This window comes from Geospiza fortis, unplaced genomic scaffold, assembly GCF_000277835.1.
Source record: "Geospiza fortis unplaced genomic scaffold, GeoFor_1.0 scaffold264, whole genome shotgun sequence".
In the NCBI taxonomy this organism is placed as follows: domain Eukaryota; kingdom Metazoa; phylum Chordata; class Aves; order Passeriformes; family Thraupidae; genus Geospiza; species Geospiza fortis.
Window position 1 is genome coordinate 1,061,849 of NW_005054332.1, and position 27,271 is coordinate 1,089,119.

General features: G+C 35.4%; 1 protein-coding gene across 3 annotated transcripts in view; it reads right to left on the bottom strand.

Moving 5' to 3' along the window:
• The window catches only part of ADGRB3 (adhesion G protein-coupled receptor B3), a 442,842-nt gene that overhangs the window by 220,555 nt on the left and 195,016 nt on the right, over window positions 1–27,271 (bottom strand). For all 3 annotated transcript variants that reach the window (XM_031057612.1, XM_014307289.2, XM_031057611.1), the window contains exons 8-10: window positions 21,972–22,073; window positions 21,308–21,414; window positions 6,367–6,561 (exon numbers count right to left, since the gene is read on the bottom strand). In XM_031057612.1, coding sequence (XP_030913472.1) covers window positions 6,367–6,561; window positions 21,308–21,414; window positions 21,972–22,073 — 404 coding nt within the window. The remainder of the gene's footprint in view (window positions 1–6,366; window positions 6,562–21,307; window positions 21,415–21,971; window positions 22,074–27,271) is intronic.

The window sequence follows — 27,271 nt, forward strand, 5'->3', positions numbered from 1 at the left end:
AGCCTATTTTCTATCAGTAGAAGAGATGATGTAGCAAAGTAATACATTATACTGATAAGAGGGTTCATATTTTATGGTAAATTTTTAATTCTTGTGTATATAATCAGCTTCCATAGTACCACTTCTTACGAAACAAGAACCCTTTTAAACTTGGTAAACTTTTAAATGTGATGGTGTTCTGTTCACAAATTGCTCTCATTCCAGAAACTAGACAACTATAGATTTTGCAAAAATCCAAAGTACATTTAAGAAAGCACCAGTCTCGAGTCTTTAGTTTCTACTCAAAATGAGAAAATGATTCTTAATAACCATATATAGGGCATTCAATGAATTTCATTGGTCAATACAGTTTCAAATCAGATGCTTCTTACTTTTATATGTCACACTTGTCTCTATCCTTTTAGGAATTTCAACTTAAAAGGAATAAGCAGTTTCTGTTTCTTTGACCTTAAGCTGTTAGCTTCTTTTTCTGATTCCCCTATTCATTCAAATATAAGGGAAAAAATGCAGGACAGTTAGATACAAATCATACATTTAAAAAATTACTTTTCTCCAAATGTTTGTGGAGAAATCTCCTTTCTAATTTTGTTGGCTCTCTCTAGCAATTTGTATTCCCAACTTCTTCATCCTTAAAAGCTAAGAATTTGTGCAGTCTGTTCTCATCTCTGTATCACATTTTGTGCAGAATGTCAATTTTGTCTACAACCTGCCAATTATAATTTTTCTGTTCCTTCATAAAAGATACATGTAGTTTCCAGTAACCTTAGCTGAAGAGTGCAATTAAGGTCCCCACAATTTCAAAAAACTTTAATTGGAATACCAACAATGTGACCTTGGTGGAACTCAGCTTACTGGTCACTACCTCACCTGCATTTACTTTTTAGGCATTTTGGGGAATAAACAGGACCTAAATAAGGTTTAAGTAAGAAGCAACTTTAACTCACTAATAATAAAAGTACAAAGATTTCAACTGCACAATGACTGAAACTAGAAAGGAAAAACTTCCAACATTAGTCTGTGATGGGTATGCTTGAAAAGACATTTATTTCAAACTAGAGATATCACTGACATTTTAGGTGTCTCACAACTATATAAGTAAAACATTTTAGGATGAAAAATTGAAGAAAACTTGTGAAAACTATTTTTTTATAATAACATTTTACCAGTCTAACCTGGTCCCACCACTAAGCACCTGACAAGCAAGAGGACCTATCTTTGCCTAACCATTAGGAAGTTAACTATGCTAACTATAAAATTCACATGGATAAAAATTTCTTTAACTTGACCTAATTTACTCTAGAGGTGACTGAAATTTTGCTGAACCTGGACAAAATAACCCCGTTCATTAATGAGGCAACAACTCTTCTCTCACTGAAGTCACCAGCAAAATATCCACAAGACTCAGTAACACAACAATCTTCATGAAAAGAAACAAAATGGCTCAGCAAGCTCCTGTGAAAATTCTAAGTAAGCATTTGGACAAGATGGGAATTAATGATAGGACATAAAAGAAAATTTTTTCATTATTTGATCCAATTTACAGCAAATAAATACCAAAGAATTTCCAGTCAAGTTAAAAATAAGTAGAATAGATATAGTTACATACTGCTTATATACCTGGAATACATTTAATCCCTTTCAGACATTCCATAATAAAATAAAGCACAATGCAAGGAGTTCCATTTGGTATTTGTTACAAAGGATTTGCCCATTTAACCAGGTTGGCAAATCACAATTCTGTAAATGCAACTTCAGCTATGAAAAATGTACATCTTCACAGGTCCCCCAAGTAAAATAAATTATATTGGTCAAAGCATGCCAGTTTCATGGCACTATAACCACTGTAGGGCATTTTAATTTGGTGAAAACTTCTACTCGGTAGAGTCGGCCTTATGCAAGATTTTGCCTGAAGGAAAACACTTTTCCAAACATGGTAATCCTCAACTCTTCCAGTGTAATACTGTAGAAATGCAGTGGATGGAAATTTTAACTTTAACTTATTAGGGGATCGGTAGCAATCTAGCAGCAGCTGCATGGAACTCAGTGTGGGATAATTTATCATATTAGAGAGTTGTTCTGAAGGTGGTTTTGCGTTACACTGCAGACACTGATTCCCCTGCAATCTAAGCCTTAATTGCAAAAGTATCCATGTCTGTCTAATGAGACCTATCTGAGAGTTGCCTAGATTGCATGAAGAGCACTCAGGAGTTTAAAATGTTTCTTGCAGATGATATATTACATGGCTTTTCTAATAATATTATGTATTAATTAAATTTTATATTTATTTAAGTTACAGAAAGCATTAAAATTACCAATAATTGACAGAAATATACATGGAAAAGTTTATAGATAATGCTAAACTCAAACACAAACAAAAGATGAGCAATAAATTGCCTAATATATATTTTTGCACTTGCCAAAAAAGTATTAATTAAGTGTATGAACTTAGTAATACGAATATATTTCTTCTTGGGATCTTTTTTTCTCTATTTCTAATCTTGGTTGGTGTCATATTTATGGTAGTACTGGAGGGTGAGATGTGTGCAGGTTTTTCAGTCCAAGTGATTTTTCAAAGCAATGCCAGTGCTTTGTGAATTAAACGGAGATGAGCAAATGGATTTGCTGCTTCAATAATGAATAGATATGAGATGCATTTACAAAATGTGACAGGGGAAGAAGGGTTAAAAAGTCTTTGTCCTACTTTGACTACTCTCTTGTTTATTGCATTAATCATGAAAGAAACAGCGTTGTCCTTTAGTAAAATGATTGGCAGGTGTGAAGGCTAAATTTTAGAAGCATTATGGATGTGATCTGAGGGAATTACTGCAGTAAACACTGGACCTCCCTGTAGAATCAAGCTTCTTTCTTTCATAGCCGGGCTTGCATATTACTGAACTGGTCACTATAGAAAATGCTGGGACAACCAGAACCAAATTTTGAAGTCCTTTATTTTTGCCCTTTTATTTTTGATGATCATGCCAGTTACAGCGGGGAATGGACAACTACATTTTCCTAATTTAATTTCCTTCCTTTCAATTTTCTCTACTGTAATACAATGGCTGCAGTTCTCTGTTCCAGTCCAAATTCTTTGACCCTCTCTGCAGGCATAAAGCTGTCAGAAATCCTTTTATACAGTTAGAGAAGAATTCCTCCCTAGGAGGAATTAATGGATAGCCTTAAGTCACCTCCACTTCTAGACTTCAGCATAGTGAATGTTTGTGTGGGAGTGGGAAGGTGGAGGGAAAAAGGATTGGACAATCCTGTTAAACCCTAACTCACAGCAATAGTCCCTATGGCTAATATAAAGGGGATTAGACTGCTCTAACTTCTTTGGGGAGAAACCTTTTTTCCTGTTGGTTGCTGCATCAGGGGTTTGTAGAACTTGCTTTGCCAATCTGTCCTGAAATGTAGTTACTTTCCTGCTATCCTGTCCTTAGAAGGAAGTTCAAGCACTTTTAGACCAGTTCCGGATAATATTTCAAAACGTTGCTTTCATTTTGCTTATTTAAAATTTGTATTTTCTTCCTGGTAGAATCACTCTCACCTAAGTGCAGTGTCCATGTCATAGCCTCAGTGTACCTGCAGAGGGTATTTTAAAGAGTTCCTATATTAAATGAAAAGTCTTGCTTACAGAAGAATTGAATGACTTGTCTTGCCATAATTTCTGCTACTGTACTGATATTCTCAGTCACTGATGCAAAACACCTTCTTGTTCAACTGCGTCATAAATGGTTATTTTTGTTCCTGACTTTGTATGTTCAAGTATGCATAGATATTGTTGCAAAAACAGTTAAAAGATGCAAAATAAAAGGAGTCATGTAATAAATAACTTGGCATTAAATATGCATACCTTAAAAACTTTATTTTGTTCTGGGAATTGTCCGCCTAAACAAGAGGCATTTTCAATGCAGCACATCAGGCAGCAGCACCTTCATTTTTGAGAATTAGCTGGAAATTTTCAAATTTTATCTCACTTTTCTGTTAATTCATTTTGTTATGGAGTCTCTGAATCACAAATCTTGCACGATTCATGAATATTAATACTGAATATAAACCAGATATTGTAGTCATTTGAAGGACTATCTAGATGGATGGAGTGTATAAGAAACAAATATATTCAGACATATATACTTTTTCTTTCTCAGTCATAATTCAAGTGTTGTTTTTGTATGGATCTTAAAAAAAGCCTTTTGTCCGTAATTCATCATAACCTACTTTTCCAACATCACACAAAATGATAAATTATGGCTTTTCGGGATTTTAAACCTCACTCATGCATTTCTGATAATTTCTGAAAAACCAAAATACATCAAATAAGAAATTCTACTCTTTATCTAGTTAAAATATAGAATGGAATTAGAACACCACAAAGAGCATCTATATAAAGAAGAATTTTCATGCAATTTTAATTTTTACCTTTTTGTCACTCACTTTGATGATGAGCTAGGAAGTATGAAAGTATGTCCTAATGAAAATAAAACATCAATGCAATACTCCAGAGTATGGTAGAATATGACATAAGTTTACATATGGAAAAATCCATGTTTCTCAGAAATTTATAGTAAATTTTAAACTTTTGTTACTGAGCCAGGATTTCACTTTATATCACCGGAAGTCAGTAAAAGGAACCTTTCTTAATATATCCCCTGGGCCAAACACGTGTTTTAGTCTGATTTCACTTACTTTCCTAAATACTGTCCACTGCTTTTTTATTTTAATTTTACCTTAGCTTGATGTTTGTTCTTTTTTCTTTTTCTTTTCTTTTTTGATACTTTTATTTTTCCTGACTTGGAGTTTGAGTGTCTTTTTAAACTGGGATCAAAGAACTCTTTGTTCTTTAGTATTTAGGCATGCAAATACTGAAATACAGTTATTTTTCTTTGGTTTGAGAAATCCTTCAGAATATGGCTTACCAATTGTTATATTTTAAATTTCTTAATTTCTAAATTATTTATTAAAATGTTTTAAAAATATTTAATAACCTTGTCAAGTTATGCCTGAATGCTATTAGGATTTTGGAAACAGCTCTACACTGCAGAATGAAGCAAACCTTTTGGCAGTATCATCAGTGGGAAAACAATCAAATTCTCTTTAACATATGTAAACTGCAAATGACTTGATCTGCTAGGCCCATGGACAAAATCACTCAAGATTTCACTCAATTTCTCAAGACTGGTTCTAATAAAGAATTTGTAGCATCTGTGAACCACGAAGAAGTCACACTGGGCTATCAGACTCTTGACTGCATGAAAATTTTCAGCGTATAACATCCTGCTTAATAGTAAAACTATTACTGAATAGATACTGACTCTCATTCAATAAAAAAAAAAAGAATTTCTCAGCAAACATACTTTTTGAAAAGCATTGTTGAAAAAAAAAACTTTCAGCTGGCTACAGGCCAACACAAGATATGCTGGTTTTACTGTGGAAGTTAATTGTTCTTTGTGCACAGAAAAACTAGAAAAGTGAAAATATAATAGCAAGTCTTGAAAAATAAACTGTGAAAAAATGTCTTTTCCAACATATCTCCCTTCATCTGCATGATTCTATTCTGAAGTGTATTTATAATTCATGCTTACCTTTACACAGATATGTATACATGACCTGCATTAATAACTTCATTTGTAATTTATGAATGATCATTAATCTCTCTTTTTCATAAATATTACACACATTTGCCTTCTTAGTATTCTTTGTCAGTAATCTACAATCTTTGAAAACTGTCTAAAATTTTCAGATAAAAGATGAAACCAATATCCTTATCCAGAAGTCCTAAGTAAGAGTTGTCCAGACCATTATGCAGAAATAATTGTATTTGTTTTAGCTCTGACAGCATTTTATTTGTCCTCTTGCACAAGAAGACTTAATCTAACATGTAAAATAGAAAATTTATATAAAAAGCACTATCCAACACTTCTGTGCACTTTTAATGAGCTTCATTTATCTGAAATGAAGAATCAATGCCAGAATTACATAACGATGTGGTTGGATTTTGAACTGAAATGAACTAGCTTAGAACTGAAATGAACTGGAACAAAGAACACTAGTGAAATGCTTAGTGCCAAAAATTACCAACACTGCATATCAATTGACCAAACCTTGAAAGACAAAGATACTGAAATGCTACAAAGAAAGCATTTTACATTTTTCACCTGTTGCATTGGTTTGGATAATTATCTTATTAAATGTAGCTAAGTCTTCTTCCAATTTTACACTTGGATCTTAGTTTTATGTGATGAATGCTTATGTCTATCATGTGGAAGATTTTGTTCCCTCTGTGGGCAAACCAGTTGCTGTGCAGGATACTGCAATATACAGACATAAACTCCATCAGCTGAAACATTACCTTTACAATGTTTCTCTTACCTGAACCCCATCAGATGCAGGGATATAACTTGCTCTTTTAAATGTGTCTGTAACATTTCTGAGAATTTCCACAGAAATTAGAAGGTCCCCAGCATAAAAATTTTTCCTCTGTGTTAAATCCAATAGCGTCTTGGTTACTTGGGACATGCCATCACCAGCCAACATCCTCTGACCCTTGGCAAGATGCTCTTTAATCTGTACCAAAAGAAAAAAAAAACTATTATCAGAACCTACTTTACTGAGAAAAATGCATGATAAATTCTAAACACAGCCAAAATATTACATGTTAAAACCAGTTAAAAAATAAAAGTCCCGTTAAAGATAAGACAAAATACTAGTCTACAGTGATAGAAATATTATTTTTATCAAAGCATCATTGATTTTATACCAAAAGCTTCTGAATTTGTTGTGGTTCACACATTTGCTTCTTGGAACTACATGGGCTGGACTTTAGCTTTAATTTGTTGTCATGACGCAGCAATGAACTGCCCTTCCTCAGAGGAACATATGTACAGCCACAGCTGCCCCTCATTTAAGAACTGAGACCTCTGAAAGGAATAAATGCTAAGGCAGTACTTGTTATAATCTGATTTACTATAGGAGAGTAGACCTTTCACCTCTGCCAGCCCAGCTTGGCTAGTCAGTGCAAGAGAGGTGGTTTAGTTGGAAGCTGGTTATGGTGCTCTCTTCTGTAGCAGTAGCACAAAGGTGTTAACTTGGAACAATCCTGTTTGCTTTTTCCAAGAAATGCAAGTTTAATTATTAATAGCTCCTGTGTATCTGCCAAAAGAGCACACTTTAGCAGTAGCTCTCCCAGCAGATGTGTTCAGGGCTAGTGATCCAAAACAAATATGCTAGAAGTACTCTCCTGATTAGAACCTCAACGTGTGGATCTGGTTAATTCTAAAAGCTGACACAGCATCCCAGGAAGATGCATGGAATATCACAAAGACAGGACAAGGCCAGACAAGGCTAAAAGAAAGAGCACGTGGATTAAACAAGCTATTTTTAAATATACCTTATAATCAAAGCATAAAAGCACAAGTTCTGAATTGAAAACTAGAATATCATACAATCATAAAATATCCTGAGTTTGAAGGTTTTAGATAAAGATAATTAGCCAAGACAGACCTTAATCTAAGCAGGAGGGCTGAAAATACTATGAAACTTGCAAAAAAAATGTTGTCATGATCTTTTAAAATGTATCTTCAATTGCTTTTTAAATAATGTAACATACAGTTGAACTAGATGATATTGAAAGTCTCTTCCAACCTTGATGATTCTGTGATAACAGGGTGGTGATGTAGAAGGAAGAATTTAAAAATACTTTTTGCCACTTCCAGATCTCCCCAGACACTTTGTGTCAATATGCAGGCCTTCATTATAAAAAAAAAAAGCATACGGAAACACTATGTAATAAAACTGTTCAAAAGGGTTCAAAAAAACTCCCATGAAAAGCAACTTAAAAAACGCAATCATCCTCTGACATAGTAATTCTAAGCAGGGTGGGGTTTTGTTCATGATGTTGGTTCCAATTTTGGTTACATTCTCAACCAGTCGTCAGATAAACTAGATACATGTCACACAGCTGGGGCTGGGCAAAGTGGCTGCCTCAGGATGGCTCCATGGAGGAAGATCTTAAATAATCTTTAAGAGCAGCTGGGGATTTTTATGGGCCACCAGTGCCTTGACAAAACCCTAGAAATACTTTAGACCTGGGAGAATACTTGCCTGCTGCATCAGGGACAGGGACTGAATCTATTCTATATCATGAGTACAGAGGTACAAGCATAATGGTATTATTAATATTTAGGAAAAAAAATCAGTGATAACTGATTGGTTTGTTTGGTTGGTTGCATTTTTTTTAACAAATATTTCAGCAGAAATACCTCCCCTAATCTTCAGAATCCTGCAATATGTAATTAGGCAAGAAGCTTTCTTGTAGAAATAATTTCATGCAGTTTCTATTCCTTTTAGAAGATTTTGGACATAATTGTAAAGGAAAATAACACTAAAGAAAAAGGTGTGAGAATTTAGGAAGGAAATTAATTTCAGAAAATTCAGGAATCTGATATTGTACACATCACATTATGAACTACTTTCTTGGGAACAAGTAAAAGCAAACATGAACTTGATTTGTGCATTTTTGCTGAGAAAATTTTCTTGTGAAATGTTGCCATTTGTCTCATCTGCTCACACATTTTGTCTCAGTAGCAAGTGAAAAGAGCATCGGCCAGCACAGTAACACTGAAGAGCAGAACTTTTGCTGTAACTCATCCACCTGTTCCTTGCACCAGAACATATTTCCAGATTTTGAGGATTAACAATACTGAGTGTACCTTTAGTCAAGCCCAAAAGACATAAAAGACTGTCCATATAGCTGAACTCCCAAATCTAACATGTGCCTCAGAATGTACTGTGGGAAAGGCATCACACAACTGGAAGGCAGGGTTTAAGAGAGAAAAAAGATGTTCTTTTAACATCAGTAATAACAGCAACTGATCAGTCCTCATAAAAACTGCTGTGCTGTTACATCTGCATAAACACTGGTAGGAAGGCTGTTGAACTATTCAGCAAGTTATTTTGTAGTGCATTATTTTGTTTCCTTTTGCTTCATCTGTATGTTCACCTCCCATTTATTTTTCCATGCTCTTGCAGGACTTTAAATTCACATTTTAAAGATGGCAGGGGCTAAGTTGTTGATGGTTTTGGGACATACAAAGCCTGCAGAAGTCTTGGCCTCAGCTGCTTTTGGAATGCAAATAATAAATTGAAATGATCCTACCTTTGACAGGTTTTAATACTTTCAAACAAGTAAAGCTCTGGCTTCTTTTTTTGCAGATCTCTAACAGCAGAAGTGAGGGCTGTAGTACGGCCTTTAGTGCTTTCAGGGAGACATTTTGGTTGCTCTTAGGAAACAATGATAAAAAAGGTCTAGCAAGTGCCCACAATGTCACAGGACTAAGTTATTACACTTGCTTCAAAAGCAGCCAGAGTTGTGATGAAGGTGTTTCAAAGTATATCAGAATTTACTGGCTCTTAAAAACTACAGTTCAGTTTGGAACTCTTTTTTTGTTAAATTACATACCCAGAAAGCTTGGTTTCCCAGCTCAAGGATCCTTTCTCCCTCATACACACCCCTCAGCTCCAAGAGCACCTTTCTTTTCATCCTCTCATACTCCAACATGGAAGTCCTTTTTCCCAATCCCTAGCTACCTCTCCAGACCCACACTGCTTCAAGTTAGACTAGGAGCATATCCTTACAAACAGCACAGCAAAACAGAAGGTTGTAATGTGTTTAGCTAAGAAAGTGGTGAAAATTAGAGTTAATTTAAGAGAATTTTTTTCTAAGACCAACAAGCAATGTGCAGGGAAAAATTAACAGCCTCTTTATTATCTGTTTATTATGTAATGTATTTTCTTGTTGTAAGACAGCTTACAACTCCTAAACACAACCTTAAAATCACAGGCCATTCAATCAGTTGATGTAAACTGGCACAATACCATTAAAGCCACTGAAGATGTTCAGATTAGTGTAAGTTGAAGGCAGTGAATTATTGCACAGCTATCACAATAATCTTTCTGTATGAAAATACAGAATATTTTCATCAGTACTTAGTACAACATCTTTCTCACCATACTGCTTATTTTCTGTGCTATGGTCACTGTGATACTACGCACTGCCCAAGAAATCTATTTTGGTCACCACTCCAGCCCCTGTGTGAAGGTCATTTTTTAGTAGTCCTACAGGCAGGCTATTAAAAATAAAGTTTATGAGCCGAGAGATAGTGAAATGAAGCAGCTGTTAAGCTGACACTTCAGTTGTCAGCCCAGCCACTATCAGCCTGCACTGTGTGGCTGCATGCTTGAAAAATTACCGAAATGTTTAACTGGACTTTGACTCAGGGTCCAGCTGCCTTTGTGCCCCAATTTATCAGAAAGTATGATATAATAAAAATGCCTCTTTACAAAGTCAGATCTCCTAGGCTGTTGGCATTGGAGTACCACTTATTACAGCATAGTAATTACTGCAGACTTAACAGCTAGATGTAGTTTAAAAGGACAGAAAACAATGAACCCTCAAGAAACCTATAAAAGACTGAAAAGAATTATTAATTTGAAGAGTAACTACACCATCAACCATTTTTCATTATTTTTTAAGATGATGTTGGATTCATGGCCAGGTATTACTAATGATGTCATTAACACATTTTATGGTAGGGGGAAGTATAAGAAGCCAAATTAATAAGCCCTACAAAGAAGTGAGAAAAGATCATTTGAAATAAAAATATATCCTGAAATTAATCATAATCTGCCAACCACTTTGCTTTTGAACTTCAGAACTCAAGACTAATATTTTGTAAAATATAGTGCTCTTTAGATATAGAAATTGTAAGAATATTCGCACCACACCTGTAATGTGATATCTTTGTAAGAAAGTTGTTCATATTTGACAAAATCTTCATTACAGGCTGTTTTTTTTTCTGATAGTCAATAGACAGTCCTTTAACTGCTTTGGCACAGAACTTTATTTTCCCTCAATATAATCAATTATTTACAATCTGTCTATTTTCAGGCTGTTTCAGTGTTTGGGAATATAATTTCATCCATCTTTTAAAAGAAACAGAGTAAGGTCTAAAGATAGGGCTATGCATCTTCAGGTATGCATTCAAATATTTATAACCTAATGTCATGCAAGAGATGTTTTCTATATATTCAGTATTTTATGAAGGAAGTGCCTCAAGCAATACAAAGTAATTTTCCACTTTTTCATCAGTGAAATTAGTTAGTAGTCTCAATTTCAGTCACGATAATACACTATTAAATAAACATTTTGTGCAAAGAAGAAGGCAATCATATATTCCCTTTGTGTGCAGCAGTAAAGGAAAAAAGTAATTTGTATACATTATGTCCAGGAAGATTAAGGATATAAATTAAGGAAAACTTTGCAACTGCAAAGGAATTGATGTACAGTTTACCTGAACACACTATGCAGACTTCCATACTGGAGGCCTTGATAAAAGCCAAGGAAAAAAAGCTGGAATAACACAAGTATAGCTGATTCTGATAGGACACAAGTTTGGGCTGGACGGCCTCATGAATTTCCTTTCAGTTCTGTAACTTTGTAACACATCCCTGCAAATGTTCTGAAACTAAAGCCTCCTATAATTTATCCCAACCAGAAAAGTCAAAGTTTAAGGAGTGCCCTGAAATTGAACTTCAGCCTTCCTGCACTCATACACTCATGGTGCACAACCTTCTAAACCAAGTTTTTGCAGAAACTGTGCATCAATCTGTGCCTATGTGCACTCAGCTGAAACCACTACAGCCTAATGCTTTAGGGAACTTATTTAAAATGTACATAGATGGAAAAAAAATTAGGATCACTTCATTATATTGAAACAGTCATGCCACTGTCATATAGTTCCAAATATTTTTAAGCAAAATGTTCCCTAAAATAGGGATTTGGTTTTAGAGAAAAGAAGGTGGATTATTTACACAGAATCCTTCGCTGTCTTAGAAATTAATCTCAGGCAAACTGAATATCTGCACAGATGAAATTGCATGTGCTTTTCCATATGTGATCAGGTTTATAGAAGAATCTTTGAAAAAAAAATCTAGTATGTGTGGAGGTCAAAAATATTTTTAGAAGAATGTGAACAGCTCAGAGGAATGCTTCACTGTTTCTGTACCTTTTTTTCCTCTGCCCTCTTTTACAGGAAGACTCCTACTGTGCTGTTCAAGAGATTTTTTACCCCTTTAGCCCATTACATAATTCCTTTTTTTAATCAACATCATCATCCTCATATTCACCATCAATATTGTCAATTCTAATCCTTGAGCTACAACCACTAAATAGGTAACAGAAAGTAATTACACATTTTCAGTATTTTGATTTGTGCATGGATCCAACAAAATATTTTAATGGATATTTTATATAAATAAGACTGCTCTCAGTAGAATAACAAATGAGTCTCAGGATTAGGACTGAATAATAATTGAACAGATCACTTTTTTCTTATACTCATTTTTATGTTTGTTGACCAAGGCTTGTATTATTATATTATTAAGCACTGCTCTTAAATGTTCCAATTATCTGTGATTAAATCCTGCTCATGTTGGCATGTTGTGTGAGAGGTCTTGTTGTTGTTACTGTTGTTTCTGTTTTTAACCAGAGGGCATGTCTTCAAGATTTGTGTTATCTATGTATAATGCAACCTGACAAGAGCAAGAGTTGAGAGGAAAAAGAGAATGACGACTCTGAGAGGGCTGTTTTCATTTTATGACAGACATAACATTGCTTGGGGTAAATTCTCCTGGTTCTCCATAGTGACTGAATGGCTGAAGCTACAGGTCACAAAGGGATGTACTACAAATGAGCCATCTTTCATTTTTTATGCTACATGGTCATCCTTGTACGTATATATCCCTAAACCATAAAGCTCTGATAAATGCTTAAATTGAAATGCTTATTTGATTCTAACCAATTTTTATACTTATATAATTTTGCTTCCATACAGTCATTTCCATGATACTCACTTTTATTTGCAAGAATAACCAAAAAGTTTTTTCAAGGAAATTATCATTATTTGAGAGTCCTAGTCTCTGCATGGGCGTGCTGCATAAAGCAATGGGCAAAAGAAAAATCCTTTGACCCGCATGTACTTAACAAACCATATTGGGGGAATGCAGCAAATGAAGTAGTGAACAAAAAGCAAGGGCATAATTGTAGGTGTAAGATGCTGTGACCATTTCTTTGTCTCCTGCTGCCAAGCCAAACTCTTGCAGTCATTTCGCAGTCAAGTGCCACATTCAATCGGAGTGGAGGTTCCAGCAGTTCTGGTAGACTTTAAGGGAAAATTAGATTAAATCTTTCTTTACCAAGCTCTTAAATGGCTTTCTATTGTTTTACCTCTGGCCATACCTCAGTGAAGTTCATCTGCGGCTGCGGTGTTGGTTGGCTGGTTTGTTGGTTGGTTGGGATTATCAATGTGATCAGGGAACACTCAGTTGCTGACTACTGCAGAAGAACACAGCAGCAGCAGCAAACACAGGAGCACATTTCATTTAACATACTTATTAATCTTTGGTAAATGTGTATGTTCCAGATATGGAAAAAAATATTATGGAACCTGAAATGATAGCAGGGACTTTTAATTTAACAAATAGGATTGGCTGGCTATTAAAAAAACAGATATTCAAAAGCAGAAAGGATGAAAAGGAACTCCTGAGCTTGAATTAAGTTATGATGTGCTTGTGCAGAAAAGTAGACAAATGTTTTCTCCTACTGTATAGTGTCTCTAAGACTGAGGTACATTCATATGTTGACAAGATCACAGAATCATAGAGTTATTTATTATTTAGAATTATTTAGATTGGAAAGGACCTTTAATATCATTGAGTCCAACTGTTATTTCACCACTTAACCATGTCCCCAAGTGCTACATCTATATGTATTTTAAATACCTTCAGGGTTTGGAGGTTGACAATCTTTTCCAGGAAGAACTTTTCCTAATATTTAGTCTAAAGTTTCCCTGGTGCAACTTGTGGTCATTTCCTCTTATCCTGTCACTTGCTGCCTGGGAGAAGAGACCTTCTTTCAGGTAGCTGTAGAGTGCCCTCACCATCAAGTCAACAGTGACTAGCTTTTTTTCCCTTAAGTTTTAATCTTCTCCTGTGTAGAATGGGAAAATGTTAGTGAGGCAGGAGAAAAGTGTTGCCTGCACAATCTCTTGATCAGTTGCTCTCTGATGAGGTAAAAGTTTGTCATCCTCCAGACAAGATAACAGAAATGACAAAACAGAGCTGCAAATTCTGGCCTTACAAGGGAATCAATGAAAGGAAAGCAGATCATGTATTGACACCCCTGCCTATCAAAATCTGTGAAGGTGAAGAGGAATAGCTGGCATATACCAATATAAGTATAGACCGAGGAAGAAGAAAAATGTTGTTTTTGAGGTATCTGCATTCAAATGTATAAAACTAAGCCTGGCTGCTTTGCTCCCTGGCTATATAAAAAGAAATGAAGCACTAAACTAGCAAAAAAAAGAAGCTGTAAATTTTTTAGTAGGAAGCCTTTCATTCCTCAGAGTACAGCAGTCATTTCAGTGCGAAGTACATGGACAGGCTGGTACGCTGCCCTTGTAATATAATTTGGAAAAACAAAATCATCTCTAATGAGCTGCAGCTGAGCAAATCATCATTCACCTCAAAGCTCCTTTTATCGAATTATATTTTAGCCAAGCACTTGCAAAATTGTGAATAACACTGCTGTGGAAAAGTTGAAACAAAATTATAGTATGAGCAGAAGCAGCAGAAATGCATTTTTTATGGCTATATTATTAGTTTGGTATGTAAAGATTCACCTGCATAAGTTCCCATGCTCCTTTGTAAGTGCTAATATTTTGACATCAATGTGGTAATTCATATGTAGATTTTTACTTCCTAACTCCCAAGAGTTAAGAGATATTTTACTTTTTCGACTTTCTGATAAAAAGCAGCCCATTTTGCATGAATGCATGTTATATTAGGTGTTATATCACCAAAAGTGGCACTGTGTTCTGGGACCCCCAACATAAGAAGGGCATAGACCTGTTGGAGTGAGTCCAGAGAAGGGCTACGGAGATGATCAGAGAGGTGGAGAACCAGTCCTATGAGGAATGGTTGAGAGAGTTGGGATTATTCAGCTGGGGAGAAGGCTCTAGAAAGATCTTACAGTAATCTTCCAGTACCTTTTTACAAGAACATGTAGTGACAGGACAAATGGGAACAGCTTCAAACTGTTCAAAGGGTAGATTTAGATTAGATATTAGGGAGAAATTCTTTACTGTGAATGTGGTGAGGCACTGGAACAACTTGCCTGGAGAAGGTGTGGATTCCCTGTCCCTGGAGGTGTTCAAGGCCAGGTTGGATGGGGCTTTGAAGGACCTGATCTTCTGAAATGTGCCTTGCCTGTGGCAGGGGAAATGGAACTAGATGTTTTTTTAAGATCCTTTTCAACCCAAACCATTCTATGATTCTATTAAAATATTGCCTTATTTTTATCACAGAAACTAAATACAGAATTTCATCATCTAGGCTTGAAAACTGTGTTACACAGGTTTATAAAAGGGTTTGTATTAGTAGAGATTTTCAGATACTGTTGGAGACGTCTTTCAGGAGCAAAGTTTCTTGATAACAGGTTTTGTCTTCATCATTATTTATGAGTGTAGTTCAAATCTCTTCCAAACTAGAGCATGCAAAAGACATGTAGAGGAAAACTCACTTTAGGCAAAAGGGCTATTTCAGTGTGCGGTAAGATGATAATACATTACTAATACTTTTTTAAGCCGATCCTTACAAAATTATCTTTTTTTTTTTTGGTAATTCAATAAATCCTATTGTTTAGTTTGAGTGCATAACAGAGGAGAAAAAAGAAATAACCTGTGTATTCAAGTATTTCCTCAATTTTCACAAAATCAGTTTCTAAAGCTCCACGGTAAGATTTTATGTATTAATGGTTTTCATTAAAAATGGTAAGAAAAGCTTCAATATTCAATTCCTAGAAAGCTCATAAAATGTGAAATCTCATTGCTCTTCCACACCTAACTCTTTGAATCTCATTTTAATTTTTTTCATTAGTCCCCATTCAAGTATTTTCTTTCCTGTTTTTAGATTTTGGACAGCTGGGGATGAGTTGAGGGGTTTCTTGTTTCAGTTAGTTTAGTTTAGTATAGTTTTGTTTATTTTCCTGTGTTTTTCTCTAATTTAGGTGGCTATTATCCACACACCGTATTAAGAATACATGAAGAATTCTTTATTTATGCTTCTTGGAAGAATGATAATGTAGGGTATTCCTAATTCTGAGGTCTTGCTTCTTAGTATTATTGCTTGTACCATACCACATTTGATAGGCTTCTAGAGTGTATGAAACCAAAATGTACTCTTATTTGAGGCATTTAGGTAATTATTTTTCTTGGATACCATCTGAAGTAGGCCTGTGGGGTCCTAATCACCAATTCTATTCTTGGTCCTGCAGTCACTCATAAACACAGTACAAATAAATTTCTAAGTCTCAGGAAGGATTTTACCCTGTTTATCCAAATAAAGCAAAAAGAACCTCAAACCACACCTCAGAAGACATTAGTCAGACTAGCCAAGTATTGGGTAAAGTACACAATTCTATATGAAATAATTAGGCACATAATTTTCTGCTTCCAGATCAAAAGAAGATAATGAGCAATGAGGAACATACTTCATAATATTATACAGACTAAGTTTGGGTCATTAGATCATCATCTAATTTGCCTTTCTACATATAACAGTCCATTAAGCTAGCAACAGATACACTTTAAAGAGATTAAAATATGCTAGACTGAAGTAGTTCAGTTTTCAGAAAATGAAACTACAGGCCAAGGGTAGAAAGAGAAAACAGGCTTCAGCAAGGTCCATAACTTCTGCTATAACAGAACATAACAGTCCATAACATTTTGCTATAGAAGTAATTGATTTGGCAAAATGGTCTGAAAACCCAAATTATGTTGATCCTACAGAAAGCAAAAATCCTCCAAATCCTGATAATTTAATATGGAATTTAAGAAAGGAAGGAATTTCCTCACTATTAACAAAACGCTGGTGATCAGTATGTGATTAAGAACTTTCCAGAAGGAAGTGAAGAAAGGATATCCTCTGCCACTAGCGTTTATTAAACCTTATGACTTTACTTCATTTCCATCCACAACAAAAAATACAGTAGGATTTCTTGTTATAATCCCCTCTTTCTCAAGAATATATTTAAAAAATGCACATAATTGGGCAAAACATTCTTCTCAGCTACAATGACTGGTAACAGACTCAAGACAACGTGCTTGTCTAAGAACATTTTCCTAATGCAAAGCTGCAGATGCTGCAAACACACTAGGACAATGCAAGAAAACCAGAACAAAATTTGGTATATGATCTGTGATGTTTCTTTTTCTGCTCATCAAGTTATTGCTTGATCCTCTAGGTCCAGGAGGCAAAGTCTACCTATTTATCACTCTGAATTTTCTGCTTATAGTGCTTTAGGGAGAATAATCCAAACTAGGGTCTTTACATATTGTTATTACAGTTAAGCAAATAATTTCCTAAAGGTTTATTTCATGGATTTGGGCATTTTTGTCCCTTAACACGTTCAGTGAATAAATTTTCTTATTAGTCAACCAGCTGTAAAAGCTGGTCAAACAGTATTTGTTGAATTCATTTGACGATTGATTTGTACCAAATGTAGGATAAATTGTTCATGACTAATTGGTTCTGTTATTCAAAGAGATCTAATTATCATCCCTAGCTTTAAAAGGAACCTGTACCACAGTGCACAAGGTAAAATAAACCAACAGAAGTACAGGCTGCACATTTGTAACACAGCTGACATTCATAATTCTCTTAAACTGCTTTTCCTCAAACTCCTATTGTGCAGGACACGGTGCCCTTGAAAGACATTAACTGAGTGTTGATCTCCACAAGTCAAACCATACCCCTCTACTATTTCACCATGTTCAAGTACATAGTCTCTTTAGAGGCTTTGTGTTTGTTACATTTTTACTATGCCAGGAATTTTCTGAGTTGTCCCACGGACATGTAGGAACATTAAGAAGGAAGAGTGGTAGGCAATAATTCAGAAGACTTGAGATAAATTTCCTGCTTAAGTGGTCTCAGTTCTCCATCAACAAAAAATGCAGATGTAGTACAGACTCATCTCAAAAATATATTGAGGACATATATTAATTTAAGACTGGGAATTATTCTGACACTGTTGCAAAACAATATTAAGCATAATATTGATATATGTATCAAAAAGTGGTCCACGAGTCCAGACAGTGTAACTCAACCCTGTTTTCCTCTGAGGTGCCATAACCTACATCTGAAGAGCCAGGGCACGCAGTAGAGGCAGTAATTCTGCCTGGCACATTCTGTAAGTGACTGGAAAAAGTCATGTTATTCATGGCGCTGGGGATTACGAGCAAAGTATATTATCTTTAGCATTATGGGTGTATTTTTAGCTTTAATGACTCCCCATCTTTACAAATTGACTTTCAAATGGATTTTAAGATTAAAATATGGTGCCGTTCTAGCATGATTTACAGAGCTACCATGTTGGTCTCAGTACAAGTCTTGAGTCAAGCTGAAGAACACACAGCACTAACTGGGTTTCAGTTTCTCTAATACTGCTTATTAAGGGTTGAAATTTGTCCCATGTCGATTTTGGGCGAGTAATAGAGAAAACTGTAAAAATACAAGAAGCTTTGTGCATGAGGCAGTGAATCTACAGCAGTTACATACAGTAAGGAAACAGTCTTCAGGGGGTCAATTACCTGTGGTTATGTGGTAAAATTCTACACTATATATAGCAAAGCATTGCGGTTTCCTCACATTAAACTCTCTATTCCTCCTCTGTCCCAGAAAATAATGTTTTTATTGCCTGCTGACAATGGCCTCTCTGCTGCGCTATCCTCCAAAGGGTGGTAGGCATTCTTTGGGAGAGTGCTCACTGGTGTGGTCTGAAATGGTCAGGGAGCATGCTAACACATACACAGTTAAACTGTGCAGATGACTACAAGGATGGCTTTTAAGCTTAAGTTTTTTTACTAGTATAACTATAAGCTTCCAGTTCAGCACCTGTGTAGCCAGGTTAGCAGGGTCTATGGCCAAGGAAATCTTCTCTGGCTCCCATCATACTGAACACTTTTCTATAGATAATATTTTCTTAGGTACAGCACCATGTGAATTCTACTATGTGATTTCTGGTTCTAGATCATATGCAGCTTGATTGGAGGGCATAAAGACAGGGACTTGTCTGTATTCTATGCTTTAATGTATTAAATATTGTATTTATGGGTATTAACTGCTTTATATCAGCTTCAGGAACATCATTTTTTTGAAGACTGTGCATCTGATTTTCTTTTATATATTTCAGACAATAAATGAAAGAGATTCAGCTCAGATTTTAGGGAAATATTCAGAGAACTGAGTGATACCCCGCTCTATTCCTGGTCTGCATTGGTAAAATACTTTATTGGTAAGTTAAGCACACTGAGACAACTCATACATGCTTTCATAAGCTCACGTATTTATTATAGCAACACCGTCTGTCAGCAGCTTCCTTATAAAGCCTTATTTTCAGGGATTTATGGAACTGACATATGTATCGTGGGGGAACAAGCCTACATTTGCAGGGCAATGACCTTATAGGTCTTTACCTCTATTTTCTCTGATTCTTTAAATACACTGCGTTGTTCACTTTGAGAAGCAGAAAGATGTAAGACAGACCAATTTTCCTTGTGAACAGTTCCCAAGTGTAAAAGAAGTCCATTTTAATTTGTATGCACATGAGTCAGACTTAAATTTTGTGCAGCAAAAAGATATGTTTAGGTGCTTCTGTAATTTTAAAGAAGCATTACCAATTTTTAAATGTTCTTTGGCAGAAAGAATATTTCACAGTGCAATTTACTTATAATTAATATTTCAAAAAAGAAAATATAGAAAAAAAGATAAGTCTGCTCTAGGTTATAAATGTCTTTTGTCCAACAAGTCAGACTTGTGGTTCTTGAAAAATTACCAGTGCCTACCAAAGCCAGGTAAGTTAAACCACTGAATAGCATGAACAGCATTTCCCATAGTTTGAGCTGCAAACTAGCATAGACCTAACAAATGAAATTGTTGCAACAGAATAAAATACCGAAATTATTAAATGCAAAAATGTTGCAGCCAACTTAACGTGTTTTTTGAATGTGAACACTAAAGGGATAGATAAACATGCAGGCAGCTGTGTAAAATAGAAGCTTCTGTGCAGTGGGGAAAATTCCTTTGACAATCTGTTCTGTCCTATCTTAAAAATAATTCTTGCTTTGGCCTACTGAAACTGAATTCCGGGCCTCAAATAAATTGGGTCTAACAAAACAGAAATGCAGCTCAAAGGAATTAATCAAAATCTCCTCTAAGTAGCAATCCAGATTTGAGGAATGGCAGCCAGGCTACTGCTTTTCAAGCCACCAAAGAATTTTAAACATGTTACAGAAGTGTTGCACTTGGTTGAGAAGTTGGGAAGTTATGAAGCACAGAGCTGTATTAGTGTGTCTCTGTTGAATGATAAACGGAGCAGTGGCCTTTGGAAAAGGATGCAGAGTAATAAGAATGTCAGTAGAATATATCATGCAGGGAAAACCCATTGTCCATGAGAATCTTCAAAGGCTCATTTCCCACTATAGCATTAACCTGGCTGAATGCTTCAGCTAGGGACATGGAGGGTAACTAATATACCTATAATAAATGATGGTAATACATTTATAAAGCAATATACATTATGTATTACATCTATCCATATAAACATGTTTAGGCAGTGTATAATTGTATAATGCCTATGCTTTGCAAATAAACTTTTTGTTAGGCTTTTTGAAAAAAACTCACATAGTATTTCTTCATCTAGAGTTACTTTACCTTTTCCAAGACACTGCGATAGATTTACCCTATAATCATTTTCTAATGTTACATTCAAATGTGAAATTCTCAATTTGAGAGCAAAAAGAAACATTCCTGGCTTCCTACTCTGCAATTAAAGAATACCAGTATTACAGAATTCTCAGCAAGTTGCTCTTCCGGTAAATCTCATTTATTCACATCTCATTTTCTAATAAACTAAAATGTGTCTTGCCTCTGACCCCTATAAAAATTTCACGCAGCGGACATGAAAGAAAGGAATCTGATTCATTTTTCCACTTCTACAGTAAGACAAGGCTTATTTCACAAACACCAGCACTATACAAGATCAAAATAACATCCATTAACATAAATTATTCTTTCTCAGATCTGTTTTCTTCTTGGTATTGCTTACAGAAACCTGAGAGTAAATAAGTAAGTTTCTTTTTTACGCCAATGATTAATAATGAATAAACAGAGCAAGTACTAAAGCTGACTTTGCACCTACTGAATGCTGCAAGTGTCTGTACTCGTTTGATATGCATCTAGCAAAGCTTGGATGTTCCCAAAAGGCCACTCCATGAACACTGAGAGAGCAGCGTCTGCTAGTGGTGCCTGCAAGACACAAAAGAGACAGAAAATATTTATATAAGTGAGAGCAACTGGAAAGAATAAACCTTATTTAATCTATATTCCATGCTATTTTAAAGGCACACACAGAAACAATTTCATGCAATGATCATCGGTATATAGAGAGTAGTATAAGATCCTGAAACACATTTCAATGTTTACTTGATTGCTTTTCAGCAGTGTTTCCTTAATTTAAAAGATTTTTATGTTCTCCCTCATTTTTATCACTTTGCCTGACAGATCCAGTCAAATTGATTTCTTGTCAGCTTTTTCTTTGTGGCTATAATGCTCACACATATACATATGTATATATTCAGATAAATGTACATACACCACAGACCCATGCATATATGTAAGCTGTAAGAGACATCATATGTACCTGTGTATATTTGCATGCACATGCATAAGTCAATATGTGATGTTTATACAGATATATTCATATATATGCATATTTATATGAGTCTAGTAATAATTTATCTAAGACACAAAGCAAAATATTGCTCCCCTTTTTATCATCATAAGATTTCAAAGTAGTACTGTACCTGTGGCATTGAGAGGACATCGATTGAATGCCATGTCCCCAGCTGGGGTCCTTTTCCACACCATTGACATCAAATAGTCTTCAGGACATATTTCATAAGGCGCTGTCATTTACAAATGAGAATTTAAATAGAAACATTGACATATTTTATATCAGAAAATTGACATATTTTATCCATTGTGTGTTAGTGTTTCATTTCATCCTACTTTTTCCTGAGATGTGTATGTTAACATAACTTGGGTTAATTTCAAGTTTGAAGTAAAAAAACGAGAAGCCTGAAATTTTGCATATCTGTTTTTGTGACAGTATTTACTTCATATAACCCATGGCTTTATTCTCCCCAGCAAGCAAGGACTTTTTAGGTTGTAGCTACAATGTTAACAGGTTTGACTCTTTCCTTGTTGCTCTATTTTGATCAATAGCACTAAGAAACTATCAGAAGATTATGAGACTTAAACTGTGATAAGTTATAAAGCTAATCTTAAAGTAAAATTTGTAAAGATTTTTCTAAAATTGAATCTTTATGTGAAAGAAATAGTTCAGAAAAGACAGTTCAAACATTAAATGTGCTGAAGGTGATAAATGAGAATTGTGTATTCTGAAGGATATTATAAAACCAGGCTATTTCTTTGAAATGTGTTTCAGTACAAGCTGGTAATTAAGAAAGAATAGTCAATAATGTGGGACTGAATGTCTATAAAGCAAAATAACCTTTTACTGGTTAGTGCAATACCATTTAAAGGGAAAAATATTGTCACAATCTTGTACTAACACAACTGCATGGGGAAAAATATACTTCAGCAAATGCTTCATGTTTTATTTTCACATGGTCACAACAGCAGATTCCTCTTGCTCTTTGTATGTTAGTGTATATTCCAGTTTATGATTTTTGAGTAAATTAGATTAGCACAGAAAACATCTGGCTGTAGTCATCTCACAACTCACATCACTGACACGTTAGTTAATGAAATCTAATTCACTCCAAGTTCAGCGGAGAAAATCAGGAATTGTTTATTATTAAATGTATTTCCAGGAAAAAAAACGTAACCCTGCTGTATTACATCAAAGTGGTTACAAAACAAGAAAAAAGAAAAGAGAAAGGAAATTCATTCTAGCAGATGGTGTGATAAGGCAGAAAGCAATTGAATGATTCACTCATGGTTGCATGGGAAATCTCTAGCAGAGGCAGGAACAGACTACAGATTTTGCCCATCCCATTATCTACCCCATAAAATCGTCCATCTTCCCTGTTTTGTACTTCTGCTGACGGAAGTGTGAGCAAGGGAACTGAGTAGACTTTTGCACAAAGCTGTACCCTTTCTTTGTAGAGGACAAAGAATACCTAGCAGATGGCTCAGTAATACTAATATGAATCACAGTTGGGCAGAAAAATTGCTTGCTAAATTTGCCTCACCATCAGCATTCCTGAATCGTAAATCAAGACAGTTGGTGCTGCATAAAACGCAAGAGATCCATTAATGGCAAAACCCAAAGAAAGTCAGTTAAATCCACAATACTAGCCCTGCTTCAGATATGCCCACAGAGTGAATGCATCAGGACAGTGATACACTGGGAAAAAACAGATTTTGATAAACATAAGCCATCTGGTGACATAAGCAAAAGCAATTACCATTCTATTATGACCTTATAAACAAAAGAAATGTTCTGTTTTGAGGAGCGTAAATTAACATAATAAGGAGGTTATATTATAAATTACATAAATTTGCTAGAGCTTATAGCTCTGTGAGAACTATATTTGTTATGCAGCTGTGGCCATTTCAAATGTGTTGTGTTCACTAATCAGCACTTTAGGTGCTGATTCTCAGAACTAAAACTCTTCTTCTCTCCACATACTGAATGTTACATGTGAGTTTTTTTGCTTTCAAAAAATATATAAATGCATTGTATGCACCATATTTTCTCTTTCACATTAGCAAGCCTCAGGTAGTATCAGAGATTTCCCATCTATTTGGAAGGGTACTAGTGTGCTTTTGAATTAAAGTTTTCAGAACTCAAGATTATATTGAAACTTTAACCTAGTGCCGGAGATAAGCAGTGCACTTGTGTGTTGTGTTCAAAAGCAAAAGGCACTCCCAAGACCTTGAGTCATCAGGAAAGAGGTGCGGGAGCAGCTGGAACTTGGAAGAAGTTTTGCTTAGCCCAGGCAAAGACCTTTTCCTGGTCTCTGGCTGACTCTTGGCCTTTTAATGCCTTGTACAAGGATCAAGGAATGCTGCAGATAAAAACAAACTCCTTCTTCCCAAAGCTCAAACCTATCTGGCAAAGCTTACTCATCAGGCATTCGCCCACATTAAAGCATCTGTGAGGCTGCAACCCATGTCGTTCATGGAGGCATTACAGGCACACTATATCCGACTTAAAAAGCCTTGTTGATCCTCAGAACCAGTTCAAGTATTTCTGTAACTATGGCACAATTAATTCATAACACACCCACAGGTAAATATGAGTTTGCAATACAAAATCATAGAAAACTACCAGAATTTAGAAGCAAATAGCAAATACTGAGGTAAAATTTGCTATCATTGGCAAATAAAGTCCTCTTTCACTCTTGATGTGAATCACCAGCATCTTCCCACACGGAGCGTGCACTCAAATGTACCACGCTACACCCCTGTAATGATAGGCCTGAATTCATCCCACCTAAGCACAAATATTCAACAAAGTCAGTGGTCTAGAAGCACAGTCTTCTTCTGACATTACTGGAGAGAAGACGTGCATCTCCCAGAGGCAATCAACCCAACTGGGATCTGTGGAAGGTCAGTACAGCACACAAAGCAAGAGACACATGCGGTCTCACAGAGTCTACCATCTAAACAGGCAGATAACAAATATGGGAGAGGATAACAAAAGGGTGAGACAAGTGACAGCCCAAATGACGGTAGAACTACAGCTGTAACAAAAGGGTGAGACAAGTGAGCCTACAGCACACAGCAGCCCAAATGACGGTAGAACTACAGCTCCTCTCTTGAATCCTAATACAATGCCCAGGCAAAATTATCATAAACAAAGGCAACAGGAAAAAAGCTTTTGGATGTCTTATAGAATAGTGCTGTAATCAGAGACAAAAAAACTCCCCAAAGCTCCAAGGCTTTTATTTTATTATTTAGCTGAGTATCATCTGAATTACTTGAATCTTCTCCCTTCTCCTATTCTATGTTATCTATTTAATACTGCTGTGAAAAAAACTTCCATCATTGGTGGGAAATGATTAGCCAATCTTTGGTTGTTGTGCACTCCTGTCTTTCTGTTAGCTAACAAGATAGTCTAGCACTGTTTACAGTTATACTTTGGTCTAAAGTGCTCCCATATCAGACTTTATACTACTGAAAATATGCTTATAAGAAAAACGCTGAGAATCTTTTTTGAGTAAAATCCAGGTAAAACATTAATATTGAAAACAATTATAGAGGTAATATGGATTTAAATATCAGGAAATTAGGTACTTCTGGAAACCAATACTGAATTGTTGAAACATGATATATTCTTCTGGCTGTCATAAGAACGTAGTCCTATTTTTATAAAAATAAATTTACAGAAGTCTTCTACCCTGTATAGTGCTGCACTTTGGTTTTGGTTGTCCCATCTCTTCATTTTTACTGACACATTTGGTGGAAATTGCCTTATTTCTCTTATACAATCTTCTACAAGTTTCTGATCATCTTGCCGTGCAACTCCTTATCAAATGCGTTTTCTTCTGTTATCTAGCTGTCTCCATTATTCTTGTGGGACAGATAGAGTGTTCATTCATCTCATGTAAGTTTTCTGCTCTGACTCCTGAGTGACTAGCTGTTTACCAAATATAGAAGCATTTTTTACTTTCTCTGACTTGTTTCCAATTTTCTGAAGTTATCCTTCACAGAAAAAATATTTTGAGTGCAGAGTAGTGCTGACCTACTCGGAGTGAGGTTTAACTTAAGACATTTGGGATGCAACAAAGCAGCAATAACTGAACCCAGAATATCTTCAGATCTTTGTTTTTCATTCCTAGATTATTACACAATGGAAGGAAAAAACAACAGTTTTAAAATTTATAGCTGTGAATATAAACAAATCACAAAGATAGATGCACAAAATTTGTTCAGAAACCAAGCTTTTTGAGAAACCAGTTTTCAGATAGTTGTTGCATATAGGTAAAACCTTACAAAGTGAAGGACTTGTGAAATCCTGGCTCAGGCCAGCTACTTTGGCTAAGCAGAAAAGGACTAAGGGAAAGTGACTCAGCTGATTTAGAGGTAGAAAAACAAGTTATGTAACCATTGTGTGTTCAGATCGTGGTGTATGGAGGTTGGTTGAATTATATTTGTTATGATTTTAATCTATGTAGCTGATAACTGGCTAATTGCTTAAAAAGGCCAGGTATTTGCAATAAAGCAGCCTTTGCACCTGCCTGAGGACTCTGCGTCACTTCACACCCTCAACTCACAGACAGCCCTTCTGACTCTGCCTCTCTTAATGCTGCTAAAATTAATTCAGTTCATGCCCCAGCCACTTGAAGGGAAGCACTAAGAAACTACGAAAAAATTTCATATAATAGATAATGCAGAACACACACTACACAATGTCCAGGCACGATTTTCAGTTATCAAGTAAGCACTCTGCAAAGTATCTTATTAACATCAGTCACTACAACAGAAAAAGGCTTTAGTAGCCTTTTGCTTACACAATTTAAAGCAGATATAATTTAACTTTTTGTAAGTCAATAGACCACTGGGTGATTCAAGCAGGTGCAGCTTCATACCCTTAACAAAAATATTACATGGTTTTACATACCTGAGGATCTTGTTTTATTCAAAACAATGCTAATACAAGAAAAAGGATCAACATTATAGTTTTGTCACATTGTTTAGTGGCTTACATAGAACAAGAAACCAGTGAGCCAAAAATAGCTTTTCTGAGCTATTTCAGGGCTAGGAAGAAATGCATACAAATAATGAAATTTTCTTATACTTTGAACTCTTTATAGTAATTTCCAATTTTACTTGTTTATAGAATGTAATTTGTATGTAATTTTATAAAATTTTGTTAAATTATCTCTACATTTAAATCTGAGACTTCAGTAAACATCAGTCTAGAGGCAAATAAATCTACAATTCATGTCTAATAGTCTGCACAAGCATAGCTTGTTAAAAGGTGCTTTAGGTTAGAGTTTCTATAAGCACACTAAATCTAATCTGAAATTAATCAGGTAAATAAATAACTTCACCAAATGGCAAATAAAGCTCTGTGTGCATTTGACTTGTAAATACATCTGTAAAATATTTTATTAACAGCAGGTGGCAA